Source organism: Mobula birostris, chromosome 6 (assembly GCF_030028105.1).
Source record: "Mobula birostris isolate sMobBir1 chromosome 6, sMobBir1.hap1, whole genome shotgun sequence".
NCBI classification, from domain to species: Eukaryota; Metazoa; Chordata; class Chondrichthyes; order Myliobatiformes; family Myliobatidae; genus Mobula; species Mobula birostris.
The window spans coordinates 171,842,720-171,862,292 of record NC_092375.1 but is presented as its reverse complement, the minus strand read 5'-3'; the positions used below and the strand labels follow the sequence as shown (position 1 = coordinate 171,862,292).

Genomic DNA, 19,573 nt, shown 5'->3' with positions numbered 1-19,573 from the left:
CACAAGACCTTCTGCTCAGGTTAATCTTTTCCCTACCCACATGTCCATGAGAATAATAGGTGGCCTCACAGTTAGTGGGACGATATTACAGCTCGGAGAGTTGGAGTTTGGAGTACAATCCCAGTGCCCTCTTTAAGGAGTAGGTACATCCTCCGTGGAATGTGTAGGTTTCCTCCAGGTGCCCTGGTTTCCTCCCACAAAGATGCACTAGGTAGTAGGTTAATTGGTCATTGCAAATTGTCCCGAGATTAGGCTACGATTAAATTGGAAGCTGCTGAAAAGTCTATTTTGCACTGTATCTCTAAATAAAAATAAAATAAATAAATAATAAAGTAAACCTCACTCCACAGCCAAATATTACTCTAAATTCCAGCCTGTGCGCCACACTATCCAACTTTCAATGGCTGCTAGCTAGTTTGCTGTCACTTTCCACTGCCTACACCTTCATCAGCACACACAAGCAGTGTATATGAAAAACCATAAGTAGTATTACAAACACAAGAAAATCTGCAGATGCTGGAAATCCAAGCAACACACATAAAATGCTGGAGGAACTCAGCAGGCCGGGCATTATCTGTGGAAAGAGTTAACAGTCGACATTTCAGGCCGAGACCCTTCATCAGGACTGGAAAGGAAGGGAAGAAGTCAGATCAAGAAGGGAGGGGGAGGAAAGGAAGTAGTACAAGGTGGCAGGTGATTGGTGAAAGTGGGAGGGGAGAGGGGTGAAGCAAAGAGCTGGGAACTTGATTGGTGAAAGAGGTAAAGGGCTGGAGAAGTGGTGGGGGGGATTCTGATAGTAGAGGGTAGAAGACCATGGAATAAAGGGAAGGGGAGGAGAACCAGAGGGAGGTGATGGACAGTAAGGAGGCAAGGTGAGAGAGGGAAACAGGAATGGGGAATTGTGAAGGAGAGGAGTTGGGGGCAATTACTGGAAGTTCAAGAAATCGAAATTCATGCCATCAGGTTGGAGGCTACCCAGATGGAATATAAAGTGTTGCTCCTCCAACCTGAGTGTGGCCTCATTGTGGCTGTACAGGAAGCCATGGACTGGCATATCGGAATGGGAATGGGAAGTAGAATTGAAATGGGCAACAAACATGAGAAGATCTGCAGATGCTGGAAATCCAGAGCAACACACACAAAATGCTGGAGGAACTCAGCAGGCCAGGCAGCATCTATGGAAAAGAGTAAACAGTTAATATTTCAGGCCAAGACCCTTCTTCAGGACTGGTAGTAAGGTAGGAGGTGTAGGGGCAGATGTGACACCTGTTTCGTTTGCGAGGGTAAGTACCAGGAGGGAGAGCAATGGGGAGTATTGCTTCCCAACTCTTCCTACACTGCATCAACGACTGCATTGGTGTTGCTTCCTGCATCCATGCTGAGCTCGTCGACTTCATCAACTTTGCCTCCAACTTCCGCCCTGTCCTCAAATTTACTTGGTATATTTCCAACACCTCCCTCCCCCTCTCTGTCTCCATCTCTGCAGCCAGTCTATCCGCTGGTATCTTTTATAAACCCACTGATTCTCACAGCTACCTGGACTATACCTCCTCCTACACTGTCACTTTTAAAACTGCCAGTCTCTCTGTCTCTGCCACATCTGCTCTCAGGATGGTGCTTTTCATTCCAGAACTAATGAGATGTCCTCCTTCTTCAAAGCAAGGGGCTTCCCTTCCTCCACCATCAATGCTGCCCTCACCTGCATCTCTCCCATTTCACGTACGTCTGCCCTCACCCCATCCTCCTGCCGCCACACCAGGGATAGGGTCCTTCTTGTCCTCACCTACCAACCCACAAGCCACCACATCCAGCACACAATTCTCCATAACTTCTGCCATCTCCAATGGGATCCCACCTCCAAGCACATCTTTCCCTCCCACCCACTTTCCGATTTCTTCAGGGATCACTCCCTATGTGACTCCCTTGTCACTCATCCCACTCAACTGACCTCCTTCCTGGTACTTATCCTTGGAAGCAAAACAAGTGCCATACCTGTCCCTACACCTCCTCCCTCATTACCATTCAGGGCCCCAAACAGTCCTTCCAGGTGAGGTGGCACTTCCCCTGTGAGGCTGTTGCAGTCATCAATTGTATCTGGTGCTCTCGGAGTGGCCTCCTGTATATTGATGAGACCCAATGTAGATTGGGAGACCACTTCACCGAGCACTATGCGCCACCTGCCAGAGAAAGTGAGATTTCCTTGTAGCTACCCATTCCAATTCCACTTTCCATTCTGACATGTCAATGCATGGCCTCCTCTGCTGCCACAATGAAGCCACACTCAGGTTGGAGGAGCAACACCTTATATTCTGTCCGGAGAGCCTCCATGAACATCGATTTCTCGAACTTCAGGTAATTGCCCCTTCCCCATTCCCCATTCCCATTTCCCTCTTTCACCTTATCTCCTTACCTGCCCATCATCTCCCTCTGGTACTCCCCCCCCCCCCCTTTCTTCCATGGTCCTCCACTCTCTCTTATTAGACTCCATCTTCTCCAACCCTTTATCTCTTTCACCTATCAACTTCCCAGCTCTTTACTTCACCCCTCCCCATCTCCCAGTTTCACTTATCACCTACCACCTTTTCTACTTTTTCCTTTCCCTGCCCTCCCTCCCCCCATCTTCTTACTCTAACCTCTCATGTTTGTTTTCCAGCCATGATGAAGTGTCTCAGCCGGAAACACTGACTGTTTACTCATTTCCATAGATGTTGCCTGACCTGCTGAGTTCCTCCATCATTTTGAGTCTGTCGCTTGGATTTCCAGCATCTGCAGATGTTCTCTTGCCAGTTTCTCTACTGTATATTCCGTACTCTGTTTTTCTCTTACTACCTCTATGTACTTATGTCAGGGTTGGATCTGTCTGGATGGCATGCAAACAAAATCTTTTCACTGTATCTCAATACATGTGACAATAAGAAACCAATTACCAATGTCAGGCACCCATGTTGCAGATTTTCATTACAGCCTTACTGAGTCTATTTAACAATATTATCTAATCCCTTAATTTTCTATGGAGACTTAGAACAAATGTTCAATGTCAATGCCAAATATTCAAGGAATTGCCACAACATTTCCCTCAACAGAAATTCATCAAGTCAGCTTTATAAAGATAAATCAGTCAGATATTTGGATGGCTTCTGTAAGGTGAGGCAGACATGTTGCTTTAAAAACCAAGACTCAGTTGGACTCCAAAACTCAACCAGTAAACACCGTTACAATTATTTATTAGCCAGACTCTATCCCTGGACAAGGTGCTGTGCTTCATAAATTCCTTGTTGATATACAAATATCTATTGCACTCTGCATTATCACTAGATACCAAAGGCATGCTGTGCTTGTTCAAGCAGAATATGGACAAAGTGAAACCTCTTTGGAAGTGTTTTAAGAATATTTTACAGCTGTAAATGAGAGTAGTACTCATTGTTGCCATTGATAACTGGCAGTTCACATGACATGAAACGTTGATTACGTTTACAAATTGATCTCCAAAACTTAGAGCAATACACACTAAATGCTAGAGGAACCTAGCAAGCTGGAAAGCATCTAGATCAAGGAATAAACAGTCAATGTTTCAGGCCAAAATCCTATATCAGGACTGGAGACCGAAAGAGGCAGAATGCAGAGGCAGGGTGAGGGGAAAGAGTACAAGCTAGCAATTGATAGGTGAGAAGGTAGGTTGGAGGGTGGGGAGGAGGAATGAAATAAGAAGCTGAGAGGGGATAGTTGGAAGAGGTAAAGAAGGAGGAATCTGATAGGAGAAGACAGTGGACCATGGAGAAAGGGAAGAGAAGAGAAGGAGTAAGAGGGGAGAATGGGGAATGGATAAAGAGAGAAGGGGTGGGGGAGAAATCATTGGAAGTTAGAGAAATCAATGTTTATACTGTTAGGTTGGGGACTACCCAGATGGAATATGAGGTGTAGCTTCTCCAACCTGAGAGTGCCCTTATCTTAACAGTAGAGTAGGACATGGACTGACATGTCAAAATAGGAATGGGAAGTAAAATTGAAATATGTAACCTCTGGGAAATCCCACCTTTTGTGGTGGATGAAGCAAAGGGGTTCAACGGGTGCTCCTATCTATATCAGGTCTCACTGATGTAGAAGCCACACCAGGGGTAAAGGATACAGTAGATGATGCTGAGAAACTCACCTCAATTGGAGGGACTACTTGGGGCCGTGAATGGTGGTGAGGGAAGAGGTAAAGAGCAGTTGTACCACTTGTCCTGCTTGCAGGGATAAGTGCCAGGAGGGAGATCAGTGGGGGGGGGGGGCGCGAAACGAGCGGACAAGGGCGTCACATAGAGAGCAATTCCTGCAGAAAGTGGGAGAGGCAAAGATATGCTTAGTGGTAGTATCCTGTTGTAGATAGTGCAAATTATGGAGATTGATGTGCTGGTTACAGAGGCTTGTGGGACAGTAGATAAGGACAAAGGGAGCCCTATCCCTGTTTCGACGGCAGGAAGATGGGGTGAAGGCGGATGAGCAGAAAATGGAGGAGATGCGGGTGAGGGCAACATCAATAAAAACCCTGATCTTTGAAATAGGACGACATCTCAGATGTTTTGAAATGGAAAGCCTTCATACTGAGAACAGGTGCAGCTGAGAAACGGAAATAACATTTTTAAAGGGACAGTTTGAGAAGAGATATAGTCAACATAGCTGTGAGAGTCAGTAGGTTTATAAGAGAAATCATTAGATATATAAAAGATACCCATGGGAGAGAGGTTTCAGAAATGGACCAAGGAAACTTGAGGGCAGGGTAGAAGTTGGAGGCAAAATTGATTAAACTGACTAGCTCAGCATGGATGCAAGAAGTAGCATCAATGCAATTGTTGATATAGCACAGGAGGAGAGCATTACTAGTGTATGCTGGGACATGGACTATTCCACATAACTAAAGAAAAGACAAGCTGAGCTGGGGCTCCATTTGGGTGCTCATGGCTACACCTTGGGTTTAGAGAAAGTGGGAGGAGCCAAAAGAGAAATTGTTGAGGGGGAAACCAATTTCACCAGATGGAAGAGGGTGGTGGTTGAAGGGGACTGGTTAGGTCTCTAGAAAGCAGTGGAGAGCTTTTAGGACTTCCTGATGTGGGATAGAAGTGCACAGGGACTGGATATCATATAACCATATAACCACTATAGCATGGAAAGAGGCCATCTCGACCCTTCTAGTCCATACCGAACTCTTACTCTCACCTAGTCCCACTGACCTGCACTCACCCCATAACCCTCCATTCCTTTCCTGTCCATATAGTTGTCCAATTTAACTTTAAACAACAACATCGAACCTGCCTCAACCACTTCTGCTGGAAGCTCATTCCACACAGCTACCACTCTCTGAGTAAAGAAGTCCTCCCTCATGTTATCCCTAAACTTTTGCCCTTTAACTCTCAACTCATGTCCTCTTGTTTTAATCTCCCCCACTCTCAATGGAAAAAGCCTATCCACATCAACTCTATCTATCTCCTTCATAATTTTAAATACCTCTATCAAGTCCCCCCTCAATCTTTTACATTCCAAAGAATAAAGACCCAACTTGTTCAACCTTTCTCTGTAATTTAGGTGATGAAACCCAGGTAACATTCTAGTAAATCTTCTCTGTACTCTCTCTATTTTGTTGACATCTTTCCTATAATTCGGTGACCAAAACTGTACACAATACTCCAAACCTGGCCTCACCAATGCCTTGTACAATTTCAACATTACATCCCAACTCCTATATTCAATGCTCTGATTTATAAAGGCCAGCATACCAAAAGCTTTCTTCACCACCCTATCCACATGAGATTTCACCTTCAGGGAACTATGCACCATTATTCCTAGATCCCTCTGTTCACTATCCATAGTGAAAATCAGGGCAGGGAACTTGAAGTGATTGAGGGCAGGTGAAGTATCAGGCATGTAGATAGGAAGGGATTGAACCAAAGGAACAAAGTGGAGCTGAGGTATGTGGACACGAGTTCAGTGGGACATGGCCTTCCCAGACAGTCAGTTTTGTGGATGTTGAGTAGAAGGGAGAAACGAGCAGTACGGGATAAGGAAACTATGAAGCTGGTGTCAGTGAATGGGGAATCTCCAGAGTCAATAAGGTTGGTGATGGTGCAGGAGACAATGGCCTGATGCTCCTTAGTGGGGTCTCGTACAAGGGGTAAGTAAGAGGAAGTGTCTGAGGGGGTCCACCCTGACCTCAGCAAAGTAGAGGTCAGTCTGCCAGACTGCAACAGCACCCTTCTCATCTGTGAATTTGATAGTGAAATTGGGATTAGTACAGAGAGAAAGGTATCTATGCATTCGGAGATATAAGGTTCAAATAGGAGAGAGGAGTGCTTAAGTCAAGGCCATTAATTAGATCCAAATTTCATCATTGTGCAAGATTTTTAGTCCCAATGTATCTTTATGCTCTATTTTGTGATTTCTTAGTATTTGGTCATTTGGCACAAGACTGGATTTTATTATGACCGTATAAGATAGCTCGTGATTAGATGCATGTGTAATTATTTTTCTTAAGAATCAATTTTGAATTACATTCTTGTGGCTTTGATTTACAAGTACACAGTTTCTTACAGAATTCACAGCTCACCGTACAGAATGATTTCAAATTATTCTAGGTAAGGATACAGAAAGTCTAATTAGTTTTCTAAAAATCCAAGAAAATAAAAGCATTTTTAAAAAAATCTATGTGCACAGAAATAGATAAAAAATACTCATTTAAACCTGAGAATACTCACCAGAACCTAGAATAACACTTCAGAAAAAGAAACCCTGAGGTTATTATAATTATTTATACTGCGGACTAATTTGGAAAACATTTAAAAATGGCCACAGGAATCACAAATTGCCAATTGCTTCCAATGGAAACAACACACCAGCTATGAGCTACTGGCTGATTGACATAATTGCAGCATGCAGCCAGTGCTTATTGCACTGTTCATTGGCTTAGCACCTCAGCAGGGAGCACAATTTCATGAACAGTTAAAGCTACCCCGTACTACTATTCCGTTTTCTTTCAACATCCCTGTCCTTTAACCTCCTTCACGCTCCTTTCTTAATACAAAGCAGAGGAGGCTATTCAGCCCATAAAGTCAATGCCAGCTCACAGCACAGCAACGCCACTTTGTTTCACTATGGTGCCATGTGCATGTCTAATAGGTCAGGGGTGTGGCAGGCAGCTGTGTTCCTCCCACTAGGTATTTTGTTTCTCTGTCAAGTTCCTCCAAAGGGTTGCAGGGAGAAGGCAGGAGATCGGAGTGGCAGAAGTGGGACCTTCATGATAAAATGGTGGAGCAGACTCGATAGGCCAAATGGCCTAAGTCTGCTGCTATATCTTATGGTCTTATGGTAAGTGGACCCTTCCCACCTCTTCTTATTTCCCTGCCACCCTGCATTCCATCCCCCTTTCTCTCTTTTATGCCTTTCTTTACCAGATAAACTCTTTTTTTGTCATAAAATAATATTAGAGGTAATTTGCAGAAGCAAATTTACTTACCGGCATGTCCTTGGGATGTGGGAAGAAGCTGGACCATTCAATCCTCTGACTAATGAAGGCCAGCACACCACACACCTTCTTAACCACCCTATCAGCTTGCACAGCGACTGTGAGAGATCTATGTATGTGGACCCCAAGGTCCCTTTGGTCTCCACACTGTGAAGAATCCTGTCATTAACCTTGTACTCTGCCCTCAAGTTCAATCTTCCAAAGTATATCACTTCGTACTTTTCCAGGTTTAACTCCATCTGCCACTTCTCATGAAATCACAAAGAGCTGAGGGGTGGGGGTCCCAGAACAGATGAGTCACCAACCTCTAGGCAGATTACATTGCGTCTATTACCACCCTCTGTCAGTTCTAAATCCATGCAGCCACGCTCCTATGAATCCCATGCCTCATGAACCTTCAGATGAGTCTACCATGGGGAACCTTGTCAAACGCTTCACCAAAATCCACACACACCATGTCCAAAAATCTACATTCATCAATTTGTTTTGTTGCTTCCTTGAAAAGCTCAATCGGGCTCGTGAGGCATAACCTGCCCCTCACAAAGCGATGCTGACCATCTCTAATAAGACTGAGCTTCTGCAAAGTATTGATTACAGACCTCTCTTACCTTCTTGCACGTTTCTCCCCTGATCCTGAGCAGTCCTACCCCAGGTCTAATTATCCTCTTGTGCTTCATATACATGTAGATCATGTTGTTTAGAAATAGGCAAGATTTGTTACAATTGCAAAGGATGTTGGTAAGACCACAGCTGGATTACTGCACACAGTGCTAATATCTTACCTAAGAAACGATACAGTAGCAGTCCAGAAGAGATCTTGTGCTTTTTAATATTCAGTAGGTATCAATGAGATCTCCCCTCATTCTGCTAAACTCCACCTAGTACAGGCCCAGAACCATCCACCGGTCCTCATATGTTAACATTTTCATTCCCAGTGTCATTCTAGTAAATCTCCTCTAGACTCCCTCCAATGTTTGCACTTTCTTAGATATAGAGCCCAAAACTGTTCATAATCCTCCAGGTGTAGTCTGACCAATGCCTTATAAGGCCTCAGCACTGCATTCTTGCTTTTATATTCTTGTCCTTTGGAAATCAATACTAACATTGTATTCGCCTTCCTTACTGCAGACTCAATCTGCAAGTTAACGTCTAGGAAATTCTGCACAAGCACTCCGAAGTCCCCTTGACACCTACAATCTCTGAATTCGCTACCCATTTAGAAAATAGTCTAGGCCGGCATTGCTTCTACCAAAGTGCCTGACAATACACTTCCCTATACCATATTTCATCTGCCTCTTCTTTGCATATTAGATCACGCTGTTCCAAGATTCACGCTTTAAGTAGTTCTGCTGCCTGACCAAGTAAAGCATGGGGCTAGGAACCCACCCAACTTAGGGAAACTCCCACACTCATTGTAATTCCATCACAAGCCAACTATCTCCATTAAACTTCCATAATATTGACTTAGAACATAAGACCATAAGACATAGGAGCAGAATTAGGCCATCTGGCCCATCGAGTCTGCTCCACCATTCAATTATGGCTGATCCTTTTTTTGCCTCCTCAACCCCAGTTCATGGCCCTCTCCCCATAATCGTTGATGGCATATTCAATCGAGAACCTATCAATCTCCACCTTAAATACACCCAATAACCTGGCCTCCACAACTGCATGTGGCAACTAATTCCACAAATTCAGCACGCTTTGGCTAAAGAAATTTCTTTGCATTTCTGTTTTGAAAGGGCACCCTTCTATCCTGAGGCAGTGCCCTTTTGTCCTAGACTCTCCCACCATGGGAAACATCCTTTCCACATCAATATTTGAAAGGTTTCAATGAGATCTATCCTCATCCTTCTGAATTCCAGCAAGTACAGACCCAGAGCCATCAAACACTCCTCATATGGTAACCCTTTCACTCCTGGAATCATCCTTGTGAACCTCCTCTGAACCCTCTCCAATGCCAGCACATCTTTTCTAAGATGAGGGGCCCAAAACTCTTCACAATACTCAAGGTGAGGCCTCACCAGTGCTTTATAAAGCCTCAGCATCACATCCTTGCTGTTGTATTCTAGACCTCTTGAAATGAATACTAACATGGCATTTGCCTTCCTCTCCACCGACTCAACCTGCAAATTAACCTTCAGGGTGTTCCGCATGAGTACTCCCAAGTCCCTTTGCATCTCAGGTTTTTGGATTTTCTCCCCATTTAGAAAATAGTCTGCTACTAAATAACATTTCTACTACTAAAGTGCATGACCATGCATTTTCCAACATCGTATTTCAGTTGCCACTTTCTTGCCTATTCTCCTAATCTGTCTAAGTCCTGCTGCATCCTACCTGTTCCCTCAACACTACCTGCCCCTCCACCAACCTTCGTATCATCTGCAAACTTAGCAACAAAGCCATCTATTCCATCATTTAAATCATTTATATACAGCATAAAAAGAAGTGGTCCCAACACCAACCCCTGTGGAACTCCACTAGTTACTAGCAGCAAACCAGAAAAGGATCCTTTTATTCCCACTTGCTGCCTCCTACCAATCAGCCAATACTCTTACCATGTTAGTAACTTACTTTTAATATCATGGGTTCTTAACTTGGTAAGCTGCCTCATGTGTGGCACCTTGTCAAAGGCCTTCAAAAAGTCCAAATATACAGCATCCACTACATCTCTTTTATCTCTCCTACTTGTAATCTCCTCAAAGAATGCCAATAGGTTCGTCAGGCAGGATTTTCCCTGAAGGAAACCATGCTGACTTTGTACTATCTTATTCTGTGTCACCAAGTACTCCATCACCTCAACCTTAACAATTGACTCTAACCTCTTCTCAACCACTGAGGTTAGGCTAAATGGTCTATAATTTCCTTTCTGCTGCCTTCCTCCCTTCTTAAAGAATGGAGTGACATTTGCAGTTTTCCAGTCCTCTGGCACCATGCTAGAGTCCAATGATTTTTTGAACCATCATTTCTAATGCCACCACAATTTCTAATGCTACCCCTTTCAGAACCCTAGGGTGCAGTTCGCCTTGTCTGGGTGACTTATGTACCTTTAGGTCTTTCAGTTTTTTAAGCACCTTCCCTCTTGTAATAGTAACTGCACCCACTTGTCTTCCTTCACACACTACAACATCAGGCATACTGCTAGTGTCTTCCACTGTGAAAACTGATGCAAAATACTCATTTAGTTTCTCAGCCATCTCCTTGTCCCCCATTATTATTTCTCCTGCCTCATTTTCTAGCGGTCCTATGTCCACTCTCATTTCTCTTTTATTTTTAACATACTTGAAAAAACTTTTACAATCCACTTTGATATTATTTGTTAGCTTGCTTTCCTATTTCATCTTTTCCCTTCTAATGATTTTTTTAGTTGCTCTCTGTAGGTTTTTAAAAACTTCCCAATCCTCTATCTTCCCACTAATTTTTGCTTTGTTGTATGCCCTTTCTTTTGCTTTTACAATAGCTTTGACTTCCTTTGTCAGCAATGGGTGTACTATTTTACCATTTGAGTATTTCTTCATTTTTGGAATACATATGTCCTGCTCCTTCCTCATTTTCCCAGCAATGCACGCCATTGCTGCCCTGCTGACATCCCTGCCAGCAGCTCCTTCCAATCTACTTTGGCCAACTCCTCTCTCATACCACTGTAATCTCCTTACTCCACTGAAATACTGCTACATCAGACTTTACTTTCTCCCGATCAAATTTCAAGTTGAACTCAATCATATTGTGATCACTGGTTCCTAAGGGTTCTTTTACCTTAAGCTTCCAAGTCACCTCCAGTTCATTACATAACACCCAATCCAGTATAGCTGATCCCCAAGTAGGCTCAATGACAAGCTGCTCTGAAAAGCCATCTCATAAGCATTCAACAAACTCACTCTCTTGAGATTGATTACCAACCCGATTTTCCCAATCGACCTGCATGTTAAAATCTCCCATGACTACTGTAACATTGCCCTTTTGACTTGCCTTTTCTACTTCCAGTTGTAATCTCTGGTCCACCTCCCAGCCACTGTTGGGAGGCCTGTACATAACTGCCATCACTGTCCTTTTACCCTTGCAGTTTCTTAACTCAACGCACAAGGATTCAACATCTTCTGATCCTATCTTTCTGTCACATCTTTCCACTGATTTGATGCCATTCTTTACCAGCAGAGTCACACCACCCCTCTGCCTATCTTCCTATCCCTCTGATATAATGTGTAACCTTGGGACATTCAGCTCTCAACTACAACCATCCTTCAGCCACAATTCAGTGATGGCCACAACATCATACCTGGCATACCTGGCAATCTGACTTCTAGCTTCTCCAGTTCAGTTCTCCACCATGTCCACACCCGACTCCCCAATTACCCCAGTACACTTCGTCCATCACTATTAATATTCCCAGATTTGCATCCCAGCCTAGTATGGAGCCTCCAATGCACAGGATCACAAAAGGCTGCAGAGGGTTGTAGACTTAGCCAGTTCCATCATGGGCTCAACCTTTCCTCTCCACCATCAAGAACATCTTCGAGAGAAGACAGCATCCATCATTAAAGATCCTCATCATCCAGGACACTGCCTCTTCATATTACTACCATCGAGGAAGAGATACTGGAGCCTGAATACCCACTCTCAACATTTTAGGAACAACTTCTTCCCCTCTGCCATCAGATGTCTGAATGGTCCACAAACCCAGGAACATTACCACATTGCTCTTCTTTGCATTATTTATTTATTTATTGTAATTTATATGTAATTTTTATGTCTTGGACTGTACTGCTGCCGCAAAACAACAAACCTCACACTTGTCTGTGATAATAAACCCAATTCTGATTGGTTTATAATTTGCCTTTGCCAAGCATGCAAAAGAAAGTCCGTGATTTATACAAGAGCCATTCGGTGGTACCTACCCCTGCCCAAGCATTGCTCAGGCACTACTAAACTATGTGGTTGTAATCTCACAACTAAAATGTTCACATTGGGGATGCAAAATTACCTTTGAGCCAGTGAGTTAAGAACATCAAGTACTGTATTAAAGTGATCTCAGTAGAAAACCTTTATACTCAGCTGTATTCTGCCACTCACTGGCCAATTCCAAATATTGCAACACAAACTGAAAACATTATTCAACAAAAGAAGTATACATATCGATGCTTCATATTACAAAGATAATGCATTCTTGTAAACAACTTAGTAATGTAAACTATTGTTATGGAAGATAACTACATAATACATAATGGACAGATAAGAATATTTCACAATGTGGAAGTATGCTTAATTAATGCTGTTGCTTCAGTTGGACCAATAACAATTAGCAAATTTGTATATGCTAAGATTTATATTATATAAAGTGCTTTTAAAAAATATAACACATGTGAAGATCTGCATGCTCAAATGATGAGATGTAGTCAAAGAAAAAAGTCTAAGTTCTTCATTGATTGGCTGTTGCAAACTGCATACAATTTATTATTCAGCTGTCCAGAGTGGAGTTGACCCTTCCAGCCCTTCGAGCCATGCCACCCCAGTAACCCCACAACCATGCTTAACCTAATCCCGGGACAATCTACAAAGACCAATTAACCTACCCCATACGTCCTTGCACTGTGGGAGGAAATCGGAGCATCCGGGAGAACGCTCGCATTCCACGGGAAGGACGTACAGAGACTCCTTACAGTACGGCACCGGAATTGAACTCGAAACCCCAGAACACTCTGAGCAGTAATCGTGTCGCGCTAACTACAATGCCACCATGGCACCCTAAGCATGTTGCCCCTGCATTTCTGGTCCTAACTTTTGAACTACTGTGTGGATTTTTTTTCATATTTTCCTTGTGAGAATAAAAAGTAAGGAGGTTCCAAGAACAACTTCCATGGTACAACTTACTACTGTATAAAGCTTTAACTGGAAAATATTTTTCTACCACTGACTTAGACTATACTGTAATAAAAATACAATCTTATCAATTATTTTACAACATGCTTTTATGACTTGATTATGAATCATTGTTCAATTACAAACTATTTTCAAATACTACTGGCCATTTTGAAGTATCTTATTTAAGACCAGCACATTAACAGTGTAGTATCATACCTAGTTTTTGCCGAACATTCTTCTTGCTGTACTTTGATCAGATTAGCTAGCTGCTGCTGCAGCTTTACACCTTTTCTATGAGCTGGCTTTATAAATGGGTGGTCCAATAAATATTCAACCGACGGACGCTCTTCGAAATCTTTAATTAGGCATCTGAAAAAGTGGCATAAAATGACATTAAAATCCTGAACAAGCATGTGGTAAAAATGCCGTGTTATCCATGCAATGGCAATCATGTCATTCAAATGTCTTATTCATACTAAGAGCATGGAATACAAAATTGTACATATCTGAACATACTGTATGTTTCTTGATATTTAACTATTTTTAAATAAGCCAAAAACATTTCAAAAACCGGCAAAAATTACAGAAAGGACAAATGTCACTTTATCATTTTAACATTTCATGAGGTACAATTATGAGTTAATATGGACTAAGATTGTGCCATTGAGCCCAAAATGACGGAATAAAAAAAGCAAAAATATCAAATGCCAAAGAAATTATCGTAGCTTTGAAATTGCAACTTGGATCAATAATCTGGAACATTGGCATTTCCTTACTTAAGGCTAGTCTTCCTTTGTATTCAGTAAATAAAATTTATGTTATAAAGCTGATTTCTGACTATTTTAAAAAATCATCTGCCACTGCTTAAAATAGTAAAGTCATTTCCCCCCAAAACTATTATAAAAAATAACCTCCAAGTAAAATCTGCATTTAAATTATAAATACGATATACTGTATGTGAACAACTCCAGTTTTACTTCTGACACAATTATTCTGACAGAGTAGCTCTTGCTTTCTATTTCAGGAAATAGTGTAAAGTTAAACAAAGGCATATAAAACAAGATCCGATATAAAAACGGATTTGACTTCTATTATTTAACAAGTTTCGCCTACCACTGAATGAGTGCAAGAACATCATTCCTTGAACAATGATTCTACCAGTGAAGGATAAGCCACTTGTTGTTCCTTCGTTTAGCCCAATTTTTCAACTGGTCTAACATCTTATTCTCCAAGGAGGTTCTTCGTAATCCTGTATGTTCACACCAGCCACTGGTTGTGCGCTGGTTGGCACTACCTCATGTCTTAGACCAGCATTTTCCTGGCAATGATGTAAGCAGGGTTTGCAGGATGCTGTGTGTTCTCATTATTTATTGCAGCTTGCTGGTAAAAGTGCAAAAAAAACGTGATGTATCCACCTTTTCCATCTATTTGATAAAAGAATCAACAGGTCCACCCAGAGAAATTTATCATTTTCTAATTAATTTAACAGCTGTATATTACTGAATGCCATAACTAATGTTTATCATATGGACATCTGAGAGCTCATTTTTAGTTTTATTTAAATAGGTGGCAAATTTAGATGAATTTATATTCATCTGCCTCTTATGCATTTTACTAGTTACATTTCTGATTCAGCGATTGGCAAAAAAATGGTTTTCACTTCAAATTATTTTGAAAAATATTTTCTTTTAAGGGCTCTAACTAAAAGAAAATTGCATTTGTATGTTTAAATTATATAGGAAGTAATTATTAATTTGTTTTGTTTATACTCAACATCGGCAGTCATCTTACAATGTATTGCATCCTATCACCTCTAATTTATGAGGTCAGAAACAATTGTCCACCAGCAGAAAACAAAAATCCAAACTCTAGTAACACTGAGTCTCTTATCTTGTTTGACATTCTGGCTGGCTTCAACAGACTTCCTGAGCTGAAAATTAATTCTCAGAATTCATTAGTGTTACAACATTAACCATAGGTTGCAGCCATTTGCTGCAATCTAGCAACTCGGCATCTAAACACCATTTTCATTTTGTCACACTGAGCATCTATTTGCTGCCATAATTGGAAGCTGAGGATAAACCATTTATTACCCATGAACAAGAGCCGACACCTACATATGGTTCTGCATGATGTGGCTTGAAAATCTGCAGGCAGCTTGCAGCTGCTGATAACATTGTTTGTGTTGCTATCCCTTAATGATGTAAACTGCCATTTTGTTATTAGTAAATCAGATGCCAATATTGGAAGCCTAACAACCAGGAGGAAAAAAGTCATTTATGAAACAGAATACAAAGTATGCAGTTACAGAACACGTAATATTAATAACTCATGTTACCAAAACTCAAACTACCTGAATTTAATCAAAATAGAAAAAATACTCGCAACAACAAACATATCATTCTTGGAAATTCTATGCACTGAACTACTCTATAGTTAGGGCTTTGTGTTCATTTGCACATTTGTTAGAGGATACAAAGCCTGCATATAAAACACACCATTTTCCACTTTAGTCTTGTATGTGGTCTGTACATCAGATTCCAATCACATTTTCCGTCCAGTAACAACCATTTTCTTACAGTTCCGTAACATAGTTCACCTTTATCCCTACATCAAGTCACTCACACTTTACCTACCCTGAATCTGGTTATTCCAATGTTTGTGGCTGACTGCCCTGCTTTTAATCAAATCTTACATTGTAGCTATTACGTCTTTGCTCATGCTTCTTTTATCATCAGCCTGGAAAAAAGTCTCAATGAAAAAAGGTTTTAAAATCAAAAACTACAACTGTAATCTCAAGTACTGCAACCCTCATCAGATCTCTGCACACACCCAACTCTGGCCAGTTTGGGTGTTACTGATTTTATATAAATAAATAATTTGTAACTTTGCCTTCAGTTGTCCAAACCCTAAACTCGAAATCTGTTCAGTGGTTTCTACATTTTCACCTTTTTCCTTAAATGTCACTTATCAAGGTTTTGGTCCGAATATCTGATCTTTCTTGCTGTCAATTTATTTGATAATACTCCAAACTTGATTTATTTTCACCATTTTCAGATTGCAATAATGCAAACTTTTTCACTCTCATGAACCAGTTTAATGAATGGCATTAGCACAAAGAGAAACTTTGTAACATTTTAGTAGACAGTGTCCCACTTGGTGGCGCAATAATATCAGCGCCGGACTCCGGAACGAAGGTTCGTGAGTTCAAATCCAAGTCGGGTTGAGTTTTGAGCTAGCAACTCGGCCTCATATAAAAAAAACAAGAATACCTTGCTACGGAAACACCGTCAAAAGACGGCACCCCAGTAACTCCACTGCTGAGTTAAGGGCTATTCTTCTTCTTCTTAGTAAACAGTCCTGTCTTGACATACAAAGTCCGTAAGACCATAAGGTATAGAAACAGAATTAGGCATTTGGTCCACTGAGTCTGCACTGCCATTTCATCATGGCAGATCCATTTTCCTCCCAGCCCCAGTCTCCTGCCTTCTCCCTGTGTCCCTTCATGCCCTGACCAATCAAAAATCTATCAACCTCTGCCTTAAATATACCCAATGACTTGGCCTCCACAGCTGCCTGTCGCAATTAATTCCACAGATTCACCACTCTCTAGCTAAAAGTTGTTCCTCCTCATCTCTGTTCCAAAAGGTCACCCCTCTATTTTGAGGTTGTGTCCTCTGGTCTTAAGACTGCCTCACCACAGGAAACATCCTCTCCAAATCCACTCTATCTACGTTTCAACATTCGATGGGTTTGAATGGGGTCATCCCTCATTCTTCTGAATTCCAGTGAATAGAGACCCACAGCCATCAAACGCTCCTCATATGACAAGCCTTTCAATCCTCCATTCATTTTTGTGAACGTCCATTGAACCCTCTCCAATATCAGCACATTCTTTCTTAGATAAGGGGCCCAAAATTTCTCACAATACTCCATGAGAGATCATCTCATCATCATCAAGTGCCATGCCCAGCTTGAGCTTTGACTGCCATGGCCCACACACTATTGTTTCGGGTCAAGTGGATCAGTTCATTGGTATTCATTTCCAGTTCTCTGGCTGCTGTCTCCATCATCATTTGTCTTTGTCTTCTACTTGCTTTCTTCCCTTCAATCTTTCCCATAATTACCGTGCATTCTAACTCCACTTTCCTAATCACATGTCCAATGAAGTTACGTTGCCTTTTCATGATCTCATACATTATTTCTCTTTTTGTGCTTGCTCTGTTTATGACATCCTTATTAGATATTCATTTCATCTATGATATTCTTTGCATCCTCCTCAAAAACCACATCTCGGCTGCTTCAATTTGTTTCCTCATGCTACTAGATATTGTCCAACATTCTGAGCAATATAACATAACTGGATAAACGTAACATTTCAGTACTCTGAGGCGGGTTGTCCTGCCTAGTTTACTATTGGTCAGTATACTCTTCATTCTCGTAAAGGTGTCTTTTGCCAGCCCTATTCTTCTTTTGATGTCCAAGTTGCACCTGCCATCTGATGTCACCCAGCTTCCTAAGTAGCAAAGGTTCTGTACTTGTTTATGTCTTCCCCGTTTATTCTCAGTCTTCAGATAGGATTCTCCTTCTTTCTGGATATTACCATACATTCTGTCTTTTTGCAATTGATAGACCCATTTTTGCACTTTCTTCAACAACGATATCAATTAAGTTTTGTAGTTCTTCCTCCATACTTGCAAATAACACAGTGTCATCCGCATATCTGAAATTATTGATGTTTTCACTGCTAACTTTGATTCCCAAGTTGTCACTTATTTTTTGTAATATTGCTTCACTGTACACATTAAACAAATCAGAAGATAAAACACACCCTTGTCTAATGCCTCTCTTGATTTTCGTAAACTGACTCACTTCTCCATCTATTCTTACAGTGGTAGTTTGTTCCCAGTACAGATTTCTGATTAGGTGGAGGTCTTTCGAATCTAGATCTAGAGTTTCCTGTAATAGTTGATAAAGCAAACAAATCTTTTTGCACTTGCATAGCTCATTCTGATAGTATCCCTAATATCAATATTGCATTTCTTGTACCTTTGTCTTTTACAAAACCACATTGTTCTTTACCTATTTCAGCTTGTATCTTACTTTTAGCTCGGCATCAAAATTCTTAGAAGTATCTTGGTGATATGATTCATTAAACTTACGGTCCTATGTAATTCACATTCTATTGCTCCAGGTTTCTTAGGAAGAGTGATAAATACTGATTTTTTCATCTCTTCTGGTATTATTCCAGTCTCATAAATGTTATTGATTAAATCCGTAAGTTTTTCAATTTCATAATTTTCAAGGGTGATAATTTGTTCTATTACTAATTCATCAGGACCTGCTGCCTTTCCTTTCTTCACCTTAATTATTGCATTACAAACTTCAGATTTTAAAATACTTGGACCTTCAACGTTCTTCTTAAAAAATTTACAATTGAAGTAAGGAATAGGTTTCAAAGTCTAGAAATAGGACCTGTTGAAGATGATAGCAATCATGTAGAAATGAAGTTTAACTTTCTAAAGGATGCCTTGGTAGAATCAGCAAAGTCAGTGATTCCTAAAAAAGAAAAAAGGACAGAGAATAAATGGATGACAGATGAAATCAAAAATCTAATGGAAGAAAGGAGACAAAAGAAAGCAAATCCTATAGAATATAAGTCCTTAGATAAAAAAAGTTAAATGCTTATGTCAAAAAGCCAAAGAAGAATGGTTAAACCAGGAATGCGAGCAACTAGAAAAAATCCCTGTTACTGATCCAAAAAGGTTACATCAACAAATCAAGAATATCACTGGTAAAAAGCTCCTCTGTTCTTCAAGTGGATGTTTGAAAGCAAAGGACGGTACCATTATCATGGAAAAAGATGAGATTATGAACAGATGGACTGAGTATATTCAGGAATTGTTTGAAGACGATCGAGGCAAAAAACCAGAAATTAAGAAGAACATTGAAGGTCCAAGTTTTTTTTTATCTTTAAGTTCATGGTGAAAGATCATACCAGAGCTTTATAAAGACTCAACATTTCATCCTTGCTTTTATATACTAGTCCTCTTGAAATGAATGCTACTATCACATTTTTCTTTTCCACCACCAACTCAACCTGCAAATTAACCTTCAGGAAATCCTGCACAAGCTTTAGAAAGTGGGGTGTCAGGGTCAGAGAATGTCAAATCTTTGTGGGCAGAGATAAGAAACTGACCTCCAAATAGCAGCTATGAT

General features: G+C 41.0%; 1 protein-coding gene across 12 annotated transcripts in view; it reads right to left on the bottom strand.

Annotated features, from left to right (window-relative positions):
• myo3b (myosin IIIB) overlaps window positions 1-19,573 on the bottom strand; it is a 484,195-nt gene that overhangs the window by 336,782 nt on the left and 127,840 nt on the right. For all 12 annotated transcript variants that reach the window (XR_011886449.1, XM_072261905.1, XM_072261912.1 and 9 more), the window contains one exon: window positions 13,571-13,723. Coding sequence is in view for 11 of the 12 variants with exons in the window: in XM_072261905.1 (XP_072118006.1) it covers window positions 13,571-13,723 (153 nt within the window). In the remaining variant the exon portion in view is untranslated. The remainder of the gene's footprint in view (window positions 1-13,570; window positions 13,724-19,573) is intronic.